At 56.3% G+C, this 19,113-nt stretch overlaps 7 protein-coding genes across 7 annotated transcripts; 5 read left to right on the forward strand and 2 right to left on the reverse strand.

Moving 5' to 3' along the window:
* Positions 1–46: 46 nt before the first annotated feature.
* Positions 47–2,595, forward strand: IE81DRAFT_325889 (acetyl-CoA synthetase-like protein; the record flags this gene model as incomplete). The annotated part of the gene is made up of 6 exons (XM_025514649.1): positions 47–429; positions 531–894; positions 981–1,218; positions 1,294–1,311; positions 1,382–1,792; positions 1,872–2,595. Coding segments are annotated over 6 exons (1,749 nt in total), but the record flags the coding sequence as incomplete, so codon positions are not given.
* Positions 2,596–4,743: 2,148 nt separating this feature from the next.
* Positions 4,744–6,328, forward strand: IE81DRAFT_317087 (ZIP zinc/iron transport family). The gene is made up of 4 exons (XM_025512571.1): positions 4,744–4,758; positions 4,813–5,208; positions 5,299–5,594; positions 5,665–6,328. Exons 2-4 carry the CDS (start codon positions 4,889–4,891, stop codon positions 6,096–6,098), a joined length of 1,050 nt encoding a protein of 349 aa, XP_025367245.1. The 5' UTR covers positions 4,744–4,758; positions 4,813–4,888; the 3' UTR covers positions 6,099–6,328.
* A 370-nt stretch (positions 6,329–6,698) lies between these two features.
* Positions 6,699–8,520, forward strand: IE81DRAFT_325893 (hypothetical protein). The gene is made up of 5 exons (XM_025514650.1): positions 6,699–7,541; positions 7,611–7,709; positions 7,787–7,810; positions 7,899–8,005; positions 8,092–8,520. Exons 1-5 carry the CDS (start codon positions 7,172–7,174, stop codon positions 8,248–8,250), a joined length of 759 nt encoding a protein of 252 aa, XP_025367246.1. The 5' UTR covers positions 6,699–7,171; the 3' UTR covers positions 8,251–8,520.
* Positions 8,338–12,521, reverse strand: IE81DRAFT_244624 (hypothetical protein). The gene has a single exon (XM_025511256.1). It carries the CDS (start codon positions 12,362–12,364, stop codon positions 8,516–8,518), a length of 3,849 nt encoding a protein of 1,282 aa, XP_025367247.1. The 5' UTR covers positions 12,365–12,521; the 3' UTR covers positions 8,338–8,515.
* An 849-nt stretch (positions 12,522–13,370) lies between these two features.
* On the reverse strand, positions 13,371–15,115 carry IE81DRAFT_325895 (putative URA6-uridine-monophosphate kinase). The gene is made up of 5 exons (XM_025514651.1): positions 14,508–15,115; positions 14,095–14,375; positions 13,884–14,010; positions 13,741–13,805; positions 13,371–13,640 (listed from the first exon to the last, which is right to left on the reverse strand). Exons 1-5 carry the CDS (start codon positions 14,623–14,625, stop codon positions 13,551–13,553), a joined length of 681 nt encoding a protein of 226 aa, XP_025367248.1. The 5' UTR covers positions 14,626–15,115; the 3' UTR covers positions 13,371–13,550.
* Positions 15,116–15,572: 457 nt separating this feature from the next.
* On the forward strand, positions 15,573–17,906 carry IE81DRAFT_317094 (hypothetical protein). Its single transcript, XM_025512572.1, has 3 exons — positions 15,573–17,443; positions 17,519–17,671; positions 17,764–17,906. The coding sequence occupies exons 1-3, from the start codon at positions 15,819–15,821 to the stop codon at positions 17,786–17,788; spliced, it is 1,803 nt and encodes a 600-aa protein (XP_025367249.1). The 5' UTR covers positions 15,573–15,818; the 3' UTR covers positions 17,789–17,906.
* Positions 17,907–18,273: 367 nt separating this feature from the next.
* IE81DRAFT_349564 (hypothetical protein) lies at positions 18,274–18,820 on the forward strand (the record flags this gene model as incomplete). Its single annotated transcript, XM_025516406.1, has 2 exons — positions 18,274–18,355; positions 18,465–18,820. 2 exons carry the CDS (start codon positions 18,274–18,276, stop codon positions 18,818–18,820), a joined length of 438 nt encoding a protein of 145 aa, XP_025367250.1.
* Positions 18,821–19,113: the final 293 nt, after the last annotated feature.

A 19,113-nucleotide genomic window follows, 5' to 3' on the forward strand; every position in this document is an offset into this window, starting at 1 on the left:
GTCTGACACGCCATCTCGCCCCAAATCCTCCCCCCCTCCCGGCAAGCATGATTATCTCGTTGTAGCCCTCGCCTTGCAACTCGTCGGGTGCATTCCCGCGCTATGCAATCCCAGCTACACTCCCTCTGAGCTCTCTCATCAGATCCGCATGATCCGCTCCAATCTCATCCTCAGCACCAACACGAGCAGCGGAGACAAGTCCAGCGCCTTTTCCCAAGCTCAAAAGGCTGCTCGACTGGCAGCTTCGGAATCGGACGATGAGTTCAAGAAGCTGAAGAGCGAGCCGGTTGTGCTTGCGTGGGAAGAGGGCCAGGGAAGCTGGCACGAGATTGCCGAGAAGGGCACCGAGCTGGGTGAAGCTGGCAGAGCAAAGGTCGAGGAGAGGAGCAAAGCTGTGCGCATACAAGATACAGCTGTGCTGTGTTTCAGGTGAGTCCGACCCAGCACATTCGCCATCCCTTCTTGATTGTGCGATGCTGAAATGTCATCATCCCCCCAACCCCACTCGCGTCATCGACCCTCGCATCCAGCTCTGGGACATCAGGCAAACCCAAGGGAGTCTGCTTGACGCACGAAAACTTGGTCAGCAATACGATTCAAGCCACCTACCTGCTGCATGATCGGATGAACGAGCCGCTCATATCGCGCTGGTCGGATGACCCTTCTGCCTTCGAAGCGCGTTCGCAGACAGGGTGGTACGACACGGCTCACGAGCACGAGGCTGATACGCGAAAGAAGAATAAGCGCAAGAGTTTGGGAGAGAAGCTCAAAAGTATGCTCAGTCTCACAAAGAAGAGCGGGAGCGCACAGGATGCAAATGACGAGTTCCATCAGGACGTCTTGCCACAATTTCACTGCTACGGTCTGCTCGTCAACCTCGTCGCCTTGCACACCGTGAGCCGCACCTCGCGTCGGTGACTGACTCCAAAGCCGCAATGATGGCACGCCGAACTGATGTACCTGATCCTCATCTCGTCCAGGCGACGCCTCGCGTCATTCTGCCCCGCTTCGACTTGCACACTTTCCTCTCGGTGACGCAACAAAAGCAAGTCACATTCGCCTTTGTCGTACCTCCCATCTTGTTGGCCTTGGCAAAATCGCCGATAGTGGAAGAGTACGACGTGAAGAGCCTTTGGAGGGTCGCTTCGGGAGCTGCGAGCTTGCCCGACGAGCTCGTCAGCAAGGTGCACAAGCGATTAGGCCTCATTTGCACAGATGGTGAGCGCAAACGTACCAGTTTCTGGGACACCAGCAGCTCACCTGCCATTTTCCTTCTCGCTCGTTGCTCGCTAGGCTACGGTATGACAGAGAGTAAGTGCCAAGCCTTGTATTTCTCGGAATTGTCCATGTCTCACCATCGCTTCTTGCCTCTGAGCCGCAGTGAGCCCAATCATCGCCATGCAGACGCTTTCCGACGTCGAGGCAGCTCCTGGATCCATCGGTGTGTTGGCGCCCAACACGCGCGCAATCTTGCTCGACGTCAATTCCGGCAGGGAGCTTTCGTCATCTAGCGACGCCTCGGCATCGTCACCCGAAGCGGCAGGCGAAGATCAGGGTCAAGAAGGAGAGCTTCTTTTGCACGGTCCTCAGATGATGGCTGGCTACCTTCACAACGACAAGGCCAACGAAGAAGCATTCGTGATCCGCAAGAACGACAAGGGAGAAGAGGAAAGATGGTTGAGGACGGGCGATGTGGTTAGGATAGATCAGCGCGGTTATGTATACATCAAGGACAGGACAAAGGATGTGATCAAAGCAAAGGGTTTCCAAGTCTCTCCTGCTGAGCTGGAAGGTAGGTACACACAAGAATGCATATGTCCGTCTGGTGTGCATGGGCTGATAGTCTTCCCTCACCATCGCTTGCGAAAAAGCCATCTTGTTCCGCGACGACAACATCGCGGATTGCGCAGTGGTCGGCGTGACCGATTCGGACGGCTCAGAAGCTCCGTGGGCGTTCATAGTTCGTCGATCGGAGGCTTCATCGCCCAGCGCTTCTTCTACCCCTTCTCCCTCCACCGAAAGACCCCCTGCCACTAGGAACGACGAAGAGGCCGAAGAGCAGGAGAAGAAGGAAATTCTCAAGATGGTGAATCAGGAAGTCGCCGGATATAAGCGCATCAAGGGTGTCTCATTCGTCAAGGAGATACCCAAAAGTCAGGCCGGCAAGGTGCTCAGAAAGGACCTTAGAGGTCTGGTCAAGATCTGATGGGCTGCAAGATCTGCAGCGTGCTCACGAAGAGAGATGCGGAGGCGAGAGAGGCTCGAAGGGGCCTCGCGCTTTGCTGCCGCGCCGTTCCTTCTTGTCGCACCGAGCTTTTGGAGGTTTTGCGAGATGCGTCGGAATACTTCACCTTGATCTCCTCGTCTTTTACGCTTGTTGCGTCTCACTTTCCGTACCCTAAAGTCTCTGCGCATGGCGTTGCTATAATGTCCGAGCCCGCTACTATTGCGCCAATATCGCGATCGTGAATTACGGATTAGAATCATATACCACAGACAGACTTACCGCATCTTCGCTTGCCCATACCATAGCATGTCCTGCACTCCCTCATCTCGAGAGGTTGACAAGAATTGCTGAATGAGCATGCGCCGATTCTAGGTTGACGAATCGTGAATCAAAATTGAGCTGTGCGGATGAGTCACGTGAGTGAGTCGGTAAGGTATCACGACGAGGGAGCTGGCTGAGCGCGCGCGCGCGTCCGCCGACGGACTGACGACTGACTGACTTGACTGCTTTTCGCGCCAGCCGAGCGATGTTCGTTCGCTGATGCATGGCTGCGATGAGCTGCTGATTACTTTTCACGCGATTAAGAGGGGTGAGTGTGAGCGCAACCGCGACCGCAACCGCGACCGCGACCGCGACCGCGGCGGATGCTTGAGGGATCGGAGAAGAGTCGCAGCAGAATGTCGAAGATGACGAATGAGTCGTGATCGAGCGATGGCAGGCAGGCAGGGATCGGCGGGACTTGCAGACTCATCAGACTCGTGACTGTTGTACCGATGCAATTGGGACTCGCTTGGTTGGCTTGCTTCCTACAGCGAGCATCACAGTACACTCTGACTGACTCACGAATGCACGCTCGCTGACTCCAAATTGCATGCCGTATTCGTGATTCCCAATTCTTCGGTGCCCTCGATCGAAGCATTTTGATTGGACTCACGATCTGATGCCCATCCATGCAACCGACGCGCACATCGTCACTCTGACTTGGACTTGCGTGTCTCAATTAATGTGAAGTGGAAGCCACGCTGACGGACGCACATATAGCAGCAGGGGCCGTCTCACGCATGCATCAGCATGGCCGCGCGCGGCGCCTAGCATTCTTGATTCATAATTGCTGCTGACTGCTGCTGCTGCTGCTGCTGGTCTGCGCGCATGCACTCGCGCGGTGAAGATGTGGTGACCGCGAAGGGACTCCTTTGCTGGGGGCGCGCGCGGCTGCTTGTCTGCATGCGCGCATATATGCGGCTTTTATGCGCAACCGAGAAGGTCCTCAAAATCTCAACCGCAAAAGGCCTTCTTCTTCGGCCCTCGCGCCCGCCTCTCCTTCTCCTTCGCTCCCTGATCCGGTGCCGTACGTCTTAGCGCACGGTGTTTACGAGATTTTTCTTCTTGCCAAGGAACCGCGGTCAGTCAGAAAGAGTGCTTGTGTCGCAAATGAGACGCTGAATGTTGTCGAAGGGCTAGACCATATACACTGCCAGCTTGCCCACTCTGACCACGCTGAAATTTGCATAATGCCAGCCACTCTGCTGCTGGGTAATGCGGCCCATCAGGCACACGCGATGATGCTCTGACAAGATGCCCGAATCAACACGCATCGATCGCCCACCGCAAAACGAGATTCTCCGGCTGATGAAAAGAAGCAAAGTTGACTGTTGCGAATTGCTTTGCTCACTCACTGACTGCTGCTTGTCTGTAGACCTCCCTCACATCGTCGTTCAGCTTGCCTCTCGACTTACAACAGACACGCAGCATCAGTGCCCGCTCCGCAGCGACGATCCCAACGGCCCAGCAGCAGCAGCAGCAGCAGCAGCAGCAGCGTAGCGCAGGAACATCCCAGGCACAGTATCAGGTGAGTTTCATGATCATCAACAGCTAGGCCTTCGTCTGTCTTCCAGGCACAAGACGTGCACGACGACTTTGCCCAAAATTCGTTGCAAAGTTCCATCGGCGTTGCGCAAGCAGACGAGGACCTCTTTGTCACAGATATGCCGTCCTACCGCATGGCTTCGGCATACAGTCACGAGTCAAAATTCACAACGATTTGAGAGTGCCCTGAAACAGGTGCGCGCTGGCTGTGTTTGATGGCGAATGTGAAGGTCGGTGCCGTGCAGCCAAAGGGCCGGCGTTGCTTTCGCTGCTCTTTGCGCTGAAGGGAGGGGATACACGCTTCTGCATGTCTCCCCAATTTGCCGCGGCTGGTATCGGATGGGCAAGTGAGGTGTCTGCTGCAACGACATCTTGTACCGACGATGCCTGCGGCATCAGCACCGATGCGATGTGAGCCCTCGCGCATACACGATGCCGCGTGTGATGAGAGAGGGGGAGAGAGAGAGAGAGGTGTTCGCGACGCCTTGCTGATGCAGGCCACAGAGCACTCAATGCACCTCCCTCGCCCATTTGGCCCTCTCCCGCCGTTCAAATCTGCCAGGCTGGGTCAAGAGCCACGCAGCCTCGCGAGTCTTGCAAAGCGTACAAATACCTCGTCTGACCGACTGCCATCCCATTCACCCAATCATCCGAACAGCGTTCCCCTTCCCCCCCCCCCCCCCCCCCCCCCCCCCCCCCCCCCCCCCCCCCCCCCCCCCCTTCCCGTATTCGGCTGTAGACCGCAAACGACGCGCCCAATCCCACCTTCCAGCACCCACCTTGCGTCGAGACAGTATGGATGAGCCAGTCAACTGTAGTCCAAACCGGGAGGAGCCCTTTGAGGGGTCCATCGGTCTTCGCATCGGTGCCATCTTCATCATCCTCGTCACCTCTGCCGCCACCACCCTCTTCCCGGTCATCACCAGGAGATTGCCAAGAGCCCACGTGCCTGACAGTGTCTTCGACTTTGCCAGATACTTTGGCTCTGGTGTCATCATCGCCACCTCCTTCATCCACTTGTTGGCGCCTGGCACCGAAGAGCTCACTAGCCCTTGCTTGAACGCAAACTTTCAAGTGTACCCTTTCAGCTTTGCCTTTGCCATGATCGCCGCTTTGTGAGTTCGTCGCGGTAGGTCTCAGGCGGCACGCGTGTGCGGTGCTTGCTGACCCTTTTCTTCTTTTTTGAACCCCATCGCATTCCTCAGCATGACCTTCTTCGTCGAGATCATGGCCTTCCGTTTCGGCTCCAAAAAGGCGGAACAGCTTGCGTACAATGGTCATGCTGGCGGGCATCATCATCCTGCAGAGCACGGTACTGTCCCACCCAACGTCACAGAGCCTCTTTCGGGATCGAGCGACGTGGAGAAGACGCACCAGCCCAAAGACGTTGGTCTCGGCTCTGACATTGAGGAGGTGGCCGTTCTTGACAAGGACGCCCCCTTGTCTGCTGCTGCGTCTCAGATCATTGGCGTACTCATCCTCGAGTTCGGTGTCATTTTCCGTGAGTGATTGCAGTCGCTCACCAGAAGCCGATCCATTCCTGACTTGCATTGCCGGTGTTGCCCCCACAGACTCTGTCATCATCGGCATTACCCTCGGCACCACTACAGACTTCACCATCCTCTTCATTGTCATCATCTTCCACCAGATGTTTGAAGGTCTTGGTCTCGGATCTCGACTCGCCACTTTGCCCATCTCTAGAAAGTCGCTGATTCCATACATCGGCTGCATTGCGTACGCTTTGGTGACGCCCATCGGTCTGGCCATTGGACTGGGCGTGCGCACGACCTACAATGAAGACAGCGCTCGCGCCAATTACGTGACGGGCATCTTCGACAGCTTCTCTGCAGGAATTTTGATCTACACCGGTATGGTGCACTGCTTGGCTCACGACATGATCATGAACGACAAGTTTAGGACCCTGCCAATGGGAAGGCTGCTCTTCAACATCTTCACCATGCTGCTCGGCGCTGGCCTGATGGCCCTTCTTGGTCGCTGGGCTTGACCGTCTGGTGCCGGCTGCAATTTCGGAGACGGGAGCGAGCTCGCTTCGTCTGGTTGCAGAGCTTTTGGTCTCCTGAAAAAGCCAGGGTTTGTGTCCCGCTGTTACTCTTCTTGCATCCAAGTCGCCATCGCTGGCGCTTTCTATTCTAGTGTACCATACCCGCCATTTCTTTACAGATGAACTCGATTCGTACTTGGCTCGATCATTTGAACGATGACATAGATGTTGCTAAAGCCGCGCGAAGAGTGGGGTCACGACTGGCCGCTATCAGCAGAGGCATGAATTGAGAATGCGGTTCGTCTCAAAGGGCAAGAAGGCGAGAAGGCAGGACAGGACAGGACGACTGCAGGCTTCATGCCACAGCCCTCACCGGATCCTGCTAGACGACGAGTATCAAAATGAGCTTTTGCAGCGGCAGCGCCCAGCGGACTTACAAAAGGGTTTGACGAATGACAATAGAGGCGGAAGGAAGAGTGGAGGTTGCGAGCGGGCACGTCGCGATCGAGTCGCGGCCCGCGTATCGAGATCTCGCACGACAGGCACGAGACGTGGCTTGCGGGGTACGCACATCCATCGTGCGGCGGTTCGTGCACCCATCATCACAAGTGTTACTTTCGCCTGCAAGTACCGACAAGCTATGGGGACACTTTGAGCAAGACTCTGGACTGTCATCAGCCTTGCATGCTTAATGGCAACGTCGAGCTGCTCAACCATCAGCCCCTCCGTCTGACGTCTGAGAACGAGCAGCATCCCGCATCCACGCTTCTTCTCCGAGACGCATTCGCCGCGCTTCATCATCGCCTTGATGCTCACACGCACACAAGCCGGCACAGTCGTCCGCTTCCGCTGCTAATACCTTGAACCACAGTATTCCTAGCAAGAAGCTGCGAACCTACCTAGCAAGGCTGAGTCAAGGAAGAGCGTTGTCAGTCTCCTCCTCGAGGTGACTTACCGTGATTGGATCCTCAGAAGACTGCTCTCAGCAGCGTGTAGCTGGAGGACACAGCGGAATCGCTTATTCGTATCGAGAGCAACGCTTTGCAGCTTCGAAGTCGCAACCTTGCACCTCGGACATGTCCAACACACAGCCGCCTTCTCGAGTGACTGGCCTCACTGGCCCGTCGCAGCCGAGCACCACAGCCACTACTCAGCAAAGCAATGCTTGGACCGCTTCCGAGCTGGAAGATTCCGGCTCTGAGGACGACTATGGATCCGACTCATCGTACGAGAAGGGGCAGGAGGAGGAAGAAGGGTCGAGGTTTGAAGAGCTTGGAGATGAGGTACTCAGCGGACGCGGCACGAATATTGAGGTGCTCTCCCCAGAGGGGTTGCAGGCGCGAGGGGAAGAGCTCATGGCCAGGCATCAAGCCTTGGCAGATGGCAATGGCATTCCGACGCCCATAAATACCGTATTGGACCTCCTGATCTGGTGCATGCCCTTCAGTAAGTCGTCTTCATGCTCTCTCTTGTACGTGCCTAGCACAGCTCACCCATGCCATTCGTCCTCATCAGCCTTCCTGTACCTTTTGCTGGACATCATGATTCAACAGCAATACGCCATGCATCCCACTTTCTTGATCGAGCTTGGCAGACTCTTGGGCACAGCACCCAGTGAGTAGCAGGTCATGGCGATTGGGTTCATGCGCATCAAATCCAATCAGCTCAACTCTTCGCATCTTGATAAAAAGTCCTCGCTGTGTTCATCTACTACAGTGAGTCAGAGAAACCGCAATCTTTGGAAAGCCCCGGCCACCCCCTCGCTGATACGAGACCGAGACCGTTCATCCTTCCTTTTCGAAGCGGCTATTCGAAGGATACGCACAACCCTCCAGGCAAGGCTGCTGGAAGGCTTCATCACGCTGCTTTCATTGGCGAGCGGAGTCGCGTTTCTGTGGGTGTACGCCAAGGCGAGTATCTGTACTGGCACAACGACACCTCGTTGCCTCTATTGGTTTCCCTTGCGCTGCTGACTCCAAATCAATGATCCCGACAGGCCCCGTATACTCAATCGACTCGTCAACTACCTCCTCTTGGGACAATATGGGTCTTCACCATCGTGAGACTGCCCCTTCCGCATGCTCTCGCTGCTCTAGCCATTGTTGCGGGCTGGACAAGGTATTCCGGTGTTTGGGATGCAATTGCAAGGAAATGACAGTGCAACGCGGTCGAGTGCCCAGCATCAGGTGCAACGAACGATGGATCATTTGTGACATTGCAAGCACAAGAACAAGGGAGATGTGGTCGAGTCAAAGCCATCTAGAGAGCAACCAAGGCAGCTCAGAAGGGCGGCGGGCGATATAGGAAACTGTGCGTGTGAAAGCCCGCAGTGCAAACGCGATGGCCAAGTAATCTTGCGAAAGAAAGCGCCCGGGGGGTGTTCTTTCTTTGTTTTTTAACCTCAATCGTCTGCTATGTATTCACGACCGAGTCTGTGATGCCGGTGCATTGGGAGCATTTGCTTGTCTGGCCAGACGCTGCAGGAGGTACAGGTCCTCCTTGTTGGTGCGTGCGCTCTGAGCAGCAGATCTTCCCACTACACCGCGAGAGGTCCCGCCGCGCGTATTGGTTGACGAGAGTGTCGAAACGGGGGCGGAAGCAGATGGATAGAAACATCGTACCTCTGCGCGATGCCTCTTCTCCGCGTCGATTGACTCGCGCCAGAGCTCTGTGTGAACATATGTCTGCATGTCTTTTGGAGGGCAAGAATCGCCACGTTGGATCGCCCGGGCAATGTTTGAGTAGGTCTCTTTGCGAGAGCGCTGTGTTGCCCTGCTAGCGCTCACAGCACGGGCGCGCTGAATCGCCTCGTGCACTCCAGTCTGAGACAATGTGTCTGTGAGAGGCAGCAGAAGATCTGAAGAGCGCATGCGACGCGCAACACCTGCTTCTGAGGACGAGGATCCCGGGTTGCGTGCCCCCAACTGTCCTCCCATAGCTTCCTCCACGACATGACGAGGAAGTGCAGGCGAGATGCCCGCAAGTTTGATCGCCACGTCGGCGGTACCGGGCTCGGATACGAGATCTAGGTCTTCGATCGAGTCATCTTCCAAATCAGCAAAGGGATCAGGCTCCTCCACACCGTCTGCGGGCACCCATTTCATGCTCTGAGCATCGAAGACCATGCTACCGACAACCTGAGGGCAATCCTTGTTCGTGGCTTTAGCGTGTCCGTGACCAGGGAGAAGCCCTGACGTAGAGGCTGCAGCAATCGCATGTGCTGATCGGTATGAAGGCGAGGCGATGGTGGGTGAACACAAGCGGCTTGCCCCAGCCCCGGCCGTTTGGTAGCTTGCCGGCATTTGCGTAATCAAAGCAGGTCGCGTGCTGCTGCTCAAAGCGTTCTCAAAATCCCTTAGCATGTTTTCGTTGCCTTCCCAGCAGCGTTTAACGCTATTCCACCGCATGTTACCTATCACTCTGGGCGACCATGAGGCTCCACCCAAATTGCGTATCAATGTAGGAGATTGAGATGTCCTACTTCGCCTGCGGGTCGCACGAGCGCCCAGTGGTCGCTCGTGGTTCAATGGAGCGTTTGGTCCGCCCATTACAATGCCTCCTTGATGAGGGATGGAGTGACGTTGCCGCGCTGCCGACGGCTGCTTCTCAGACCACTGGCGAGCCAGGTCAGATATCAAGTCTGCAGTTGTTTTGGCCTTCAATGTCGCGTCCCGCGCACCGCCGCTGGAGGTATTGGAAGCCGAACTGATCCGTCTCGGTCTGGCCGCAGCTACTGGGTCAGGTAAGCCGAGATTGGCTGTGAAATCGCCCGAATGAGGTCCTGCTGGCCCGAGGGCGCGCGGCCTCAGGTATCGATTCTCGTCTTCAGGATTGGTGGGAAGATCGTCAAAAGCATCGAGCTCATCGCCCGTGTATGCTCGCAATCTGGCCGGTCTCCGAAGCATCCGAACTTTGCTAGACCTCTTTGGGGATGCTTCGCGCAGAGGAGCGGGAGCACTGGAGCTACTGCCGTATGCAACATTGCCCGGTGATCTATGCGCTAGCGTTACAGCTGCAGCCCAAGGGCTTGGAGCCTCGCTCGTGGGCAAGGACCCTTGAGACGTACTAGAGCCGGCGAGGGAGATCCCGGACGTCCCTTGCCTCGGACGAGGGGCAGACGTGGAAGCAGCAAAGCGACTTGCTGATGCTTTCGTGGGCAAGAAGTACGAAGGAGTGCTAGGTCTTGCAGGCGGCAGAGAATCTGATCTCGTCGAGAGCGCAGCTGTTGCAAGCGCCGGGGGCTCGGTGGGAGCAGCAGATCGAGACGAAATAGCGGGTGGAGGAAATCCAGGCGACCTCTCATGATTGCTGCGTGTCGATGAACTTGAATCGGCAGACTGCGTCCTCGACTGGTGACGCATGTGAGGCAAGCTGCGCTTTTGTGATAGCTGTGAAGATCTCTTGGGGCCAAATTCCCCCACATTACGGCTCATAAGGTTGAGTGCCGCCGGTGGAGGTCGGAGACCGTGAGTGGAGGGCCGGGCAGATGCAGAGCCAGGCGCGCCACGCAGCTCGACTGCGCTCTTTTTAGGAGCGAGCGAGAGATTCCAGGGTCTCAAGACAGTCTGTGAAGGCCCTTTGCCCGTCGCGTGGCTGTAGGCTGATGAAGCCCTGGGCGGCGAGGACTTTGACGTGGACAATGTGCTTCGACCGACGTGGGAGGGCAATGCAGGAGGTAGAGCAGAGATACGTGGCAACGCTTGGACTTGCGGCACCGCGCCACCCGCATGGTCGGATGAATGCCGACTCGCCGCCACTCGGCGGGCTGCGGCAGACGACGATGGTCTTGGCTCACTTTCGGACCTGTGAGGCGCTGCAGGTACGTAGACCACTCCTCTTGTACCCGATGGAAGACGTTGGACCATTCTTGTACCGTAGCTCAGCGACTTTGCGTGTAAGCGACCCGAAGATAAGTCCATGTCGTCAGAGATGACAAGTCCTGAAGCAAAGTCGCGTTCGCTCTCTGTCGGGCTGAATGGCGAAGGAGGTCCAAAGACACCGGAAGCAGAAGCTGACGGACCGCGTTCTCTAGCATGCAGCACAGCCCGAAGTCGCTCATTGGCAGACACGGCTGTTTCTAAACTTTGACGCTGCTTGCCCTGGCGTTGCGCTGCGGTATCAGTGTCAAAGAGGCCTGCAGGCACCTCGAGACCCTCCAACAAGTCTTCGCCCTCGTCATCAGCGTCACTGTCTGGCGTCACCTTGGCTGACGGTCCCTCGCTCCCCAACTTTTGCGTAGGGGAACGCTGGCTACTAGGATAGTCTGTCTGCTCCGACTTTGCCGAGCTCCCAACCGACATGGAGTGCGGATGGTCGTCCCATAAATCGCTGGCCTTCTGTGTTGACACATTGCCATCGGGTTTCGTCAAAGCAGGGCTCAAATGTAATCGATCGAGTTGCGGACTAAGATTGAAGTCGTTTTCAAAATCGTCAAAGTCGGCCGGAACCGCGATAGGCTTGGCGTCGAGGCGCTGCTGCGTCTCTCCTTGGAGCGCATGATCACCAAATGCCTTTGACGAATGACGTGGAGGCGAGAGCAGCGATGATGCCGCCGAGGATGAGGCGGAGCCCGGAAATCTGCCATGGCTCGAGTGCAAATCACCGCCGACCGAGCGCGGGAGGAAGCTGCTGCTGTTGCTTGTGGCATCGCTGGTCTCGCCGCCGCTGCGGGCATCAAAGTCTGCATCGCCACTGACAGCAGAGGTGGACGTCTTGCGCAGCCTGGGTTGGGATGGCAGCAAGTCTGGCAACTCCAGATCATCTTCCCAATCGCCTCCTCCGGCTGCATCCATGCGAAGAACGCGTCCGCAGCCGCTGCGCGAGCCAATGCCGCGCAAGTGGGTCACGCTGCCGGCGTAGGTGATGGGACTTGCAGCACTTCGGATGCCGCTCGACCGAGAAGCCGCACTGGCAGCGGCAAGCTGAGCAAGAGTGTTGCCAGCGAGGGCGGAGAGCTTGATGGTGTCGGTTTGGTCATCATCCGCGTCGCTAAGTTGGGCAACGTCCGGCCCCTTTTCGCTGGTGGACGCACTCGCAGGTAAATCCCAATTCTCCTCTTCATCGTCGTCTGCGTGCGAGCCTGACGCGACGTCCTTGCTGAGATTGCCAGAAGCAGCGAGGGACTCGCCTGATCGGTGAGAGACGACGCTCCGAGTCAAGGCGCTCGGACCGAAGGAGCTGGGACCGCTAAAGTCGGACAAGTCAAAGTCCTCGTCGTCCCATCGTTCTTGCTGGGCACCGCCAAGGGCGCCTTGCGTAGCTTTTTGCATTCCTGCCGGCGTGGAGAAGGCACAGAGCCTTCAGAAGATCCCGTCCGCTAGGCTGAGAAGGGGAGTGTCCACGAGCGCGTGCGCAATTTACGGCAGTGGAGCTGCTCAAGTCCCAGCCATGCTGGCGGGCAGCATTTGACGTGTAGCCAGAGGACGTTGAGGCTGGAAGGAGGTAGTGTCAGTGGATACTTCTGTGAGTGAACCACCACGATAAGCGGCAAGCGTCAACCAAAAGTCGCGAAGGCTAAGCAGCAAGGTTCTGCATTTGCGTACCTGCCTGTCAAATTGAGGCACAACGAGGCCTCCGGTCGACGATGCACGTTGTGTGTTCTGCCTTGCAAGGTGAGTGCAAAGCAGCGATACAGCTTGCAGACGCCGGTCTGTGCTGCGGATGGAGGTGTCGCTGGACGATGCGGTGTGCGATCAAGGATGACGCGAATCGTGTCGCGTACGCCCGCGCCCCTTTGCTTGATCGGCTGGGTCGCAACTATACTTCAAGGAGTCGCAGCACAATCTTTGCTGCTGGTTATGGTCATCTATACTCTTCGTCTCTGCAAGAGAGAAGGCCGGAGAAGGAGTATGTACGATGTCGCGGACGAGATGCGTGAGAATAAAGTCAGACGGCACAAAGCCATGCGATGCAGAAAGCCGGACTACGGTGGATGGATGGATTTGATGGGATGGGATGGGATGAATGGAATCTTGACGCGTGACCCATCCGCGACTGTGACTGCGACTCGATCATGGCGCGCGATGGATGTGCTGATTCCCCCCGCCCCGCACGCGCCCTGCAGCATATGCGCCCACCCAAATCCTCCGCCCCTCGACTCTCGACTGCGACGACCTGCCGCTTCCAAACGCCCGCACAGGCACGCACGCAGTCACGAGTCAGAGTCGCTCCATACCACCCTCTTCCCACGCACGCAGCGCCACGCCCTCTGTAACGCGACAGTATCACGTGACTTACCCATCGCGCACCGCTTTCATGCTGAACCAAACGAGGCTTCTTTTGACTCCGTCGTGACTAATACACAACAAGCTTGCATGTGATGATTCAAGTGGTCAGGCTTTGCAGAGCCTCGAGTCGATGCGTCGTCATGATCCAAACGTAAATTGGTCTATCATGGAAAGGGATTCGGATTCCTACGAAAGAGACACTGAGCTGAACACCTTTCTGACCACCAATCTACGGCTGCTCGCCCAGCTTTTCGAAAGAAGCGCGCACAGCTTTACGAATGTCCTGCGTGACCTCTTCAATGGGGCGCACCGAGTCCACCTGAGTGGAGATGATGACCACGGATGTGAAGGTAGCAGCAGCACTGTGTCAGCTCTGCTCGGCAAGCGAAAGTCCGCTCGGGCACAGATGCAGCACTCACCTCCACTACCTGACCGTGCTCTCTGTAGTGCGATACGACTGGCATGCTGGTCTCGACGAATGTGCCTGGCAGTGGAAAATGCGGTGCTCGAAGGGATGTGAGCTGCATGTGAAGGGCCGACGAACATGCGCTTGCCCACTTACGGAAACGCTTCTTGATGCTCTCTGCATTGTCATCCGTCCTTCCGCTGGTCTTGCCGCGCTCCAACAGTCGCTCCAGCATGGTATCCTCATCGGCATTGAGAAACAGCACAAAGCGGTTGGGGCAGACCTGCAGGTCGACGGTGCGGTGCACGCAAGGCGTTAGCGTCGGCCTGTGTCGGCGGATGGTGGCAACAAAGTTTGGACTACTCACTTGCTCGTCGAAGAGCAGAGCCTGATCCATTTTGCGTGGGAAGCCATCGATGAGGAACCTTCCCTTTCCATCGCTCCACTTTTCCCTCTGAGACTCCGGCACCAACTTGCTCGCACCGCTGACTGAAGCGCCGGCACTGTCCAGAGCCGCCTTCATGGCGTTTCGCAGCAATCCGATGGTGACCTCTTGAGGCACAATCTTGCCCTCCTTGATGTGCTCAGCGATCAGCGCTCCATACTGACTGTCTGGACGCTGCTGCTCCGCTCGCAGCAAATCACCGGCTACACATCGAGCGAGGGAGGGAGGAATGCGCAAGTGAGTGGTGGCGACTTACGAGATGCTAGCAGCCCGATGCAGCCAGATGTAGGATCTGCTAGCCCCTTGCCGGCTCAAGAGTACGGCGCACAACTCACCGCTCAGGTGTACGAAGCCAAAGTCATTGACCAAGCGGGCACACTGAGTCCCCTTTCCAGCACCGGGACCGCCCAGCACAAAGATGACCGTCACCTTCTTTGGATCGAATTCGGGCATGTTGGGCGGATGAGTGAATGCTCAATGCCGTCACTGCGGATCTTGATTGCGAGGAGGTACGAGGGGGTTTGCGTGGTGTATACGCTTTTCTCGCTGATCTTTGAGCGGATCGTTGGCTCGCTTGCGCACGACGTAGGCAAAGGCCACGGTGGATGCGAGAGCGATGGCTGCGAATCCCAACAGCGATGGTCTGCCACCACTGACGTTGCGACTGCCACTCTGCGGCTGCGCTCTGATGGCAGGTCGGGGCGATGCGGTGGATGCGGTGGGAGCCCTACGATGTCCTGGATCGCGTTTGGGAGGGGCGCTCTGGACAGGCATAGGATGTCATTCGATGGTCGCGGTCAAGTGTGCTGGCTCGATTGTGCAATTCGAGAGGCGAATGCTTGGAGGTAGAATGGGCCAGAGGTGTCAAACTGATGTGGGTGGGTAGCGCGAATGATGGGCACATCAAGCGAGCAGCGTCACGAGGTGTGATTGTGATTGTGAGTCACGAGTGTTGTGAGTAGCCTCTCTCTCCTCCCTCTCTCCTTCCCCTCTCTCCCTCCCCCGCCCCCGCCCCCACCATCCCACTTCTCTCCCTTGCATCGCTCGCCTGCCTTTGATCTTGGATGGCTATTCAAATTCGAACTTTGAGTCATGAGTCTTGATCCGTGCGTTCTCGTGTCGGATACGCTCCCGTCAGCAAGGCAGTCAGTCAGCGTCACCGCGTGCAGGTGGTACGCTACGCTACGCTGCAGCATGCGTGCGCCCGTGCTCGAGGGTTGATCAAGAGTCACGTGATGCATCCATTTCCATCCCCACCTTACGCGGCCCACCAAATTCGCCTTTAGCATGCAGCAGCAGCAGCAAGCAGCAGCGACCACGACTGCGTGATGCCGACCGGCGCCAATGTATTCGAGATGTAGGGACCAGAAGGGGTTGAGGTTGCTCTTGAGTTCTCACCATCATCGCCATCACCGCCATCATCGCCATCCTCTTCTACGACGACACGACTTGCGTCACAAACTTGTGAATCGCTTGCACTGCCACCTTGCCTTGTGACATCTGGTCATATCGACCCTACCCGACGCTCCCTGCACAACGTCACTGGCTGGTCGTGGTTCGAAATCTTGCTTACTGGGTGCCGCACAGCACCTCGAGAGGCTCGCCATCTCCTACCGTGCCTGCATTTCATCGACTTGCTGTCCGCCATGCCGCAACGTCCACCCAAGACACCCAGCACGCCTGGCCCTTCACACAATGGTGCCCACAGCCATGGCCCTGCGACTCCCATGCCCGAGGAACCGCCTGCAGTCTGTGCGGGTGGCACGTACACGCTGGAAGAGGTTGCTGTTGGGTGCAAGATATTTGTGCAAAAGCCCGATTTGGCAACGGGAGAGATGGAGGAGCGCATGGCAGAGATTCTGTCCATACGAGAAAAGCCGAAGCCCAAGCGCAAAGTGGGAGAGAAGGACAGTTCAGCTGCTCTGCCAATCACCGAAAGGCTCGAGTACTATGTGCACTATTCCGAGTTCAACAAGCGTCTCGACGAATGGGTGCTCGCAAAGCGTCTCGTCCTCTCCCGCGACCTCGCTTTCCCTGCTCCACCGCCACAGCAAGCATCCGCCCAGCCAGGCTCCAATCGTAAAAAAACTGCGCAGCATAGGGGCAGCCTACCGGGCACTCCATCTGCTGCACCAGCAACTCCCACAACGGGTGGAAGGACGTCATCGTCGGTCAATCTGCTGAAACAAGCTGCCTTGGCCGCTGCTCAGGAAGCTGGCGATGCCGCCAGTCAGGGTCGGGATGGGTCGCAGCTTGCGGCTGGCCAGAAACGTCGGGCAGCATCTCACGAGTCTGACGATGCTGGCAGCGAACCCGTCACACCTTCCACGCCCCACGGGGACGTGGAAATGTCAGATGGCGAAGCTGGCCCGCCGGGTGGAGGTGTGGCGGGCGAAGGAGATGCCGTCGTTTCGATGGAAGTGGTCACAGAGCAAGATGGCGAAGGCGAAGACGTTGGACCGCAAGATGTCCTTGCTGCCTCGGATGGCACGTCGCTGGACCCCAATGCCCGCAAAAAAGCGCCTATCAGCAAGGAGGCCGAGATCGAAAAGCTGCGTACCAGCGGTTCCATGACGCAATCATCGCATGAGGTGTCAAGAGTCAAGAATCTCAACAAGATCCAGATGGGAGCACACGAGATCGAGACTTGGTACTTTAGTCCATATCCAGTCGAGTATGCGTACGTCGATATGCTCTACATCTGCGAAATGTGCCTCAGCTACTTCCCTAGCGACTTTATGCTTCGTCGTCATCGGCAGAAATGCGGCTTGGTACACCCGCCGGGCAACGAAATTTATCGACACGAGGATATCTCGTTCTTTGAAATTGACGGCAGAAGACAGAAGACGTGGTGCCGCAATCTATGCTTGATCAGCAAATGCTTTCTGGATCACAAAACGCTGTACTACGACGTCGATCCTTTCTTGTATTACGTGATGGCTCAAAGGGATGATGCCGGCGTCCACATCATCGGCTACTTCTCCAAAGAGAAAGAGAGCGCTGAAAATTACAACGTCGCTTGTATCTTGACCCTGCCACAGCATCAGCGTTCGGGATTCGGAAGGCTACTCATCGAGTTCAGCTACGAACTTACTAAACGTGAACATAAGCTGGGCAGCCCCGAAAAGCCGCTTTCGGATTTGGGACTACTCGGGTACCGAGCGTATTGGGCGGAGACGATCGTTGAGCTGCTTCTGCGCACAGAGGAAGACATCTCAATTGAAGAAATCTCCAACAGGACTGCCATCATTCCGTCTGACGTCCTTCACACGTGAGTCGCCGTCATTCGAGGGATCGGACAAGATCCTTTGTTGCTTACATCGCTAGTCGACCGCCCTCATGACAGCTGCACTGCGCTCAACATGTTGAAGCACTATCAAGGCAAGCACTACCTGGTGCTGAACGACACAGTGTTGCAGCAGCACGAAAAGCAAATGAAAAAGAAGCGCCGAAGGATTGTGCCGGAAAAATTGAACTGGGAGCCGCCGAAGTTCACCAGGTACGTGCGCAGAGCTTGATAGGGTCGTGAATTTCGAGCCGACACCATCAGCGGAACTTTGCTGATCGAGTCGCGCACTCTTAACCCTACAGAGAACAATTGCGTTTTGGTTGGTAAGCTCTTCTGTCAAATCTCCAGCCTTTGCGAATCGCCTGCCCGTGTTCCGTTCGAGCTGTAATTTCCCATTGTGTATCATAGCAACATCCACACGCTACAATCTATGCGGTTCTTCGGGAGTGATTGCTCAGCTACTGGTGATGACTTTATTGTGACGGTCCCAGCCGTCGTCAAAATACATGTCTGGCTGGGAAAGCCGTGCAGTAGCTGATCATATCTTAGGTGGAGCCGTGTGACGACACGAAGCTTTCACCTGCTGGACATATCACTTCAGCAGACCGAAAGTGGGAGTAATCAATGCTGCTCATCACTGCCATTCCGGTCTTGGGCGAGAACCAGACAAAGTATTGCCTGAAAGACGAGAAGGATCACCAACTAAGATGAAAGATTGCGTGATCAAGACACAGAAGCACCAGCTCAGAATGAAAGAGTGCCGATCAAATCCAAAATTGTTGCGACGTTGATTGAAAAATCGACAATTTAAGATGAAGGATCAACTTATCAAGGCCACAGATGAGCTGAGAGAGCATTTGAAGCGCTTGAGCAAGATCTGCAGTGCTAGTGATGGTGAGCAAGGCAGCGCATCATCCAACATGTGTGTCTTGAGCATAATGTGGTGCAAGAGCTTCGTCTTTTGTTGCGCGTCTGCTGAGCATTCACGACCCTGGCAAGACAGAGTCGGAAGTAAGCAGTGGTTGCAAAGACTCTGAGCCAGGCACAGCCAGTATTGTTGCCACAGGAACAGGGAGAAGAGGCCAAGCAAGGGAAGAGTCAAGCAATAAGGAAAGAGAGAACGCTCAGTCAAAGGGCTGTCTTGCCAACTCGAGCCCCAGTCTGGCCAGTAGAGTGCCTTGGGGAAAAGGACCTCTTTTTCTGGGTGATCTATCTTTCGACGACAACTCAGAGGAGGAAGAGATGTCTCTGCAACCGGATGGAGAGTCCAGCAACAGGCACAATGTCGACTGGTCCAGCACGCCCCCTGCCAGCACGCTCCCTGCCAGCACAGCCCAGACTCGCGCAGCAGAGGACTGAGGCCAAGTTGGTGGAAGTCATTGCAATCGCTGGGATTCTGGAGGCTGGCAACCTTATGGTTTAAGCAATGGATTTGGTGAGTAGTGATGGTGAATGTAGGGGCTGCATACATGCAAGAGAATCATGCCTCACCGTTGTCCTTATCTCTCAATGCGTAATCAAGCATCTTGGCATGGCAACAGTCGGACAAAGAGCAGGACTGTGAGTGTCTGCTGATCGCCTTGGCAGGACCGTTGTCCCTGAACTCAGCCAGGGGTGGTCTGCACGTCCAATTCAACCCTGCTCCTCAACAC

This window comes from Ceraceosorus guamensis, assembly GCF_003144195.1.
Source record: "Ceraceosorus guamensis strain MCA 4658 unplaced genomic scaffold IE81scaffold_80, whole genome shotgun sequence".
Lineage (NCBI taxonomy): Eukaryota > Fungi > Basidiomycota > Exobasidiomycetes > Ceraceosorales > Ceraceosoraceae > Ceraceosorus > Ceraceosorus guamensis.

Excerpts from the sequence above, each read along its gene's own strand:
- IE81DRAFT_325893 (XM_025514650.1), top strand. The coding sequence starts at position 7,172 with ATGTCCAACACACAGCCGCCTTCTCGAGTGACTGGCCTCACTGGCCCG. Across the intron at positions 7,542-7,610 it reads GATCTGGTGCATGCCCTTCA|CCTTCCTGTACCTTTTGCTG; the intron begins GTAAGTCGTCTT and ends CGTCCTCATCAG. Across the intron at positions 8,006-8,091 it reads TTCTGTGGGTGTACGCCAAG|GCCCCGTATACTCAATCGAC; the intron begins GCGAGTATCTGT and ends TGATCCCGACAG.
- IE81DRAFT_325895 (XM_025514651.1), bottom strand. The coding sequence starts at position 14,625 with ATGCCCGAATTCGATCCAAAGAAGGTGACGGTCATCTTTGTGCTGGGC. Across the intron at positions 14,376-14,507 it reads TGGCTTCGTACACCTGAGCG|CCGGTGATTTGCTGCGAGCG; the intron begins GTGAGTTGTGCG and ends CTCGATGTGTAG. Across the intron at positions 13,806-13,883 it reads GAGCATCAAGAAGCGTTTCC|GCACATTCGTCGAGACCAGC; the intron begins GTAAGTGGGCAA and ends TTCCACTGCCAG.
- IE81DRAFT_317087 (XM_025512571.1), top strand. The coding sequence starts at position 4,889 with ATGGATGAGCCAGTCAACTGTAGTCCAAACCGGGAGGAGCCCTTTGAG. Across the intron at positions 5,209-5,298 it reads TTTGCCATGATCGCCGCTTT|CATGACCTTCTTCGTCGAGA; the intron begins GTGAGTTCGTCG and ends CGCATTCCTCAG. Across the intron at positions 5,595-5,664 it reads CGAGTTCGGTGTCATTTTCC|ACTCTGTCATCATCGGCATT; the intron begins GTGAGTGATTGC and ends TTGCCCCCACAG.
- IE81DRAFT_244624 (XM_025511256.1), bottom strand. The coding sequence starts at position 12,364 with ATGCAAAAAGCTACGCAAGGCGCCCTTGGCGGTGCCCAGCAAGAACGA.
- IE81DRAFT_317094 (XM_025512572.1), top strand. The coding sequence starts at position 15,819 with ATGCCGCAACGTCCACCCAAGACACCCAGCACGCCTGGCCCTTCACAC. Across the intron at positions 17,444-17,518 it reads CCGTCTGACGTCCTTCACAC|CTGCACTGCGCTCAACATGT; the intron begins GTGAGTCGCCGT and ends CCCTCATGACAG. Across the intron at positions 17,672-17,763 it reads GAGCCGCCGAAGTTCACCAG|AGAACAATTGCGTTTTGGTT; the intron begins GTACGTGCGCAG and ends TTAACCCTACAG.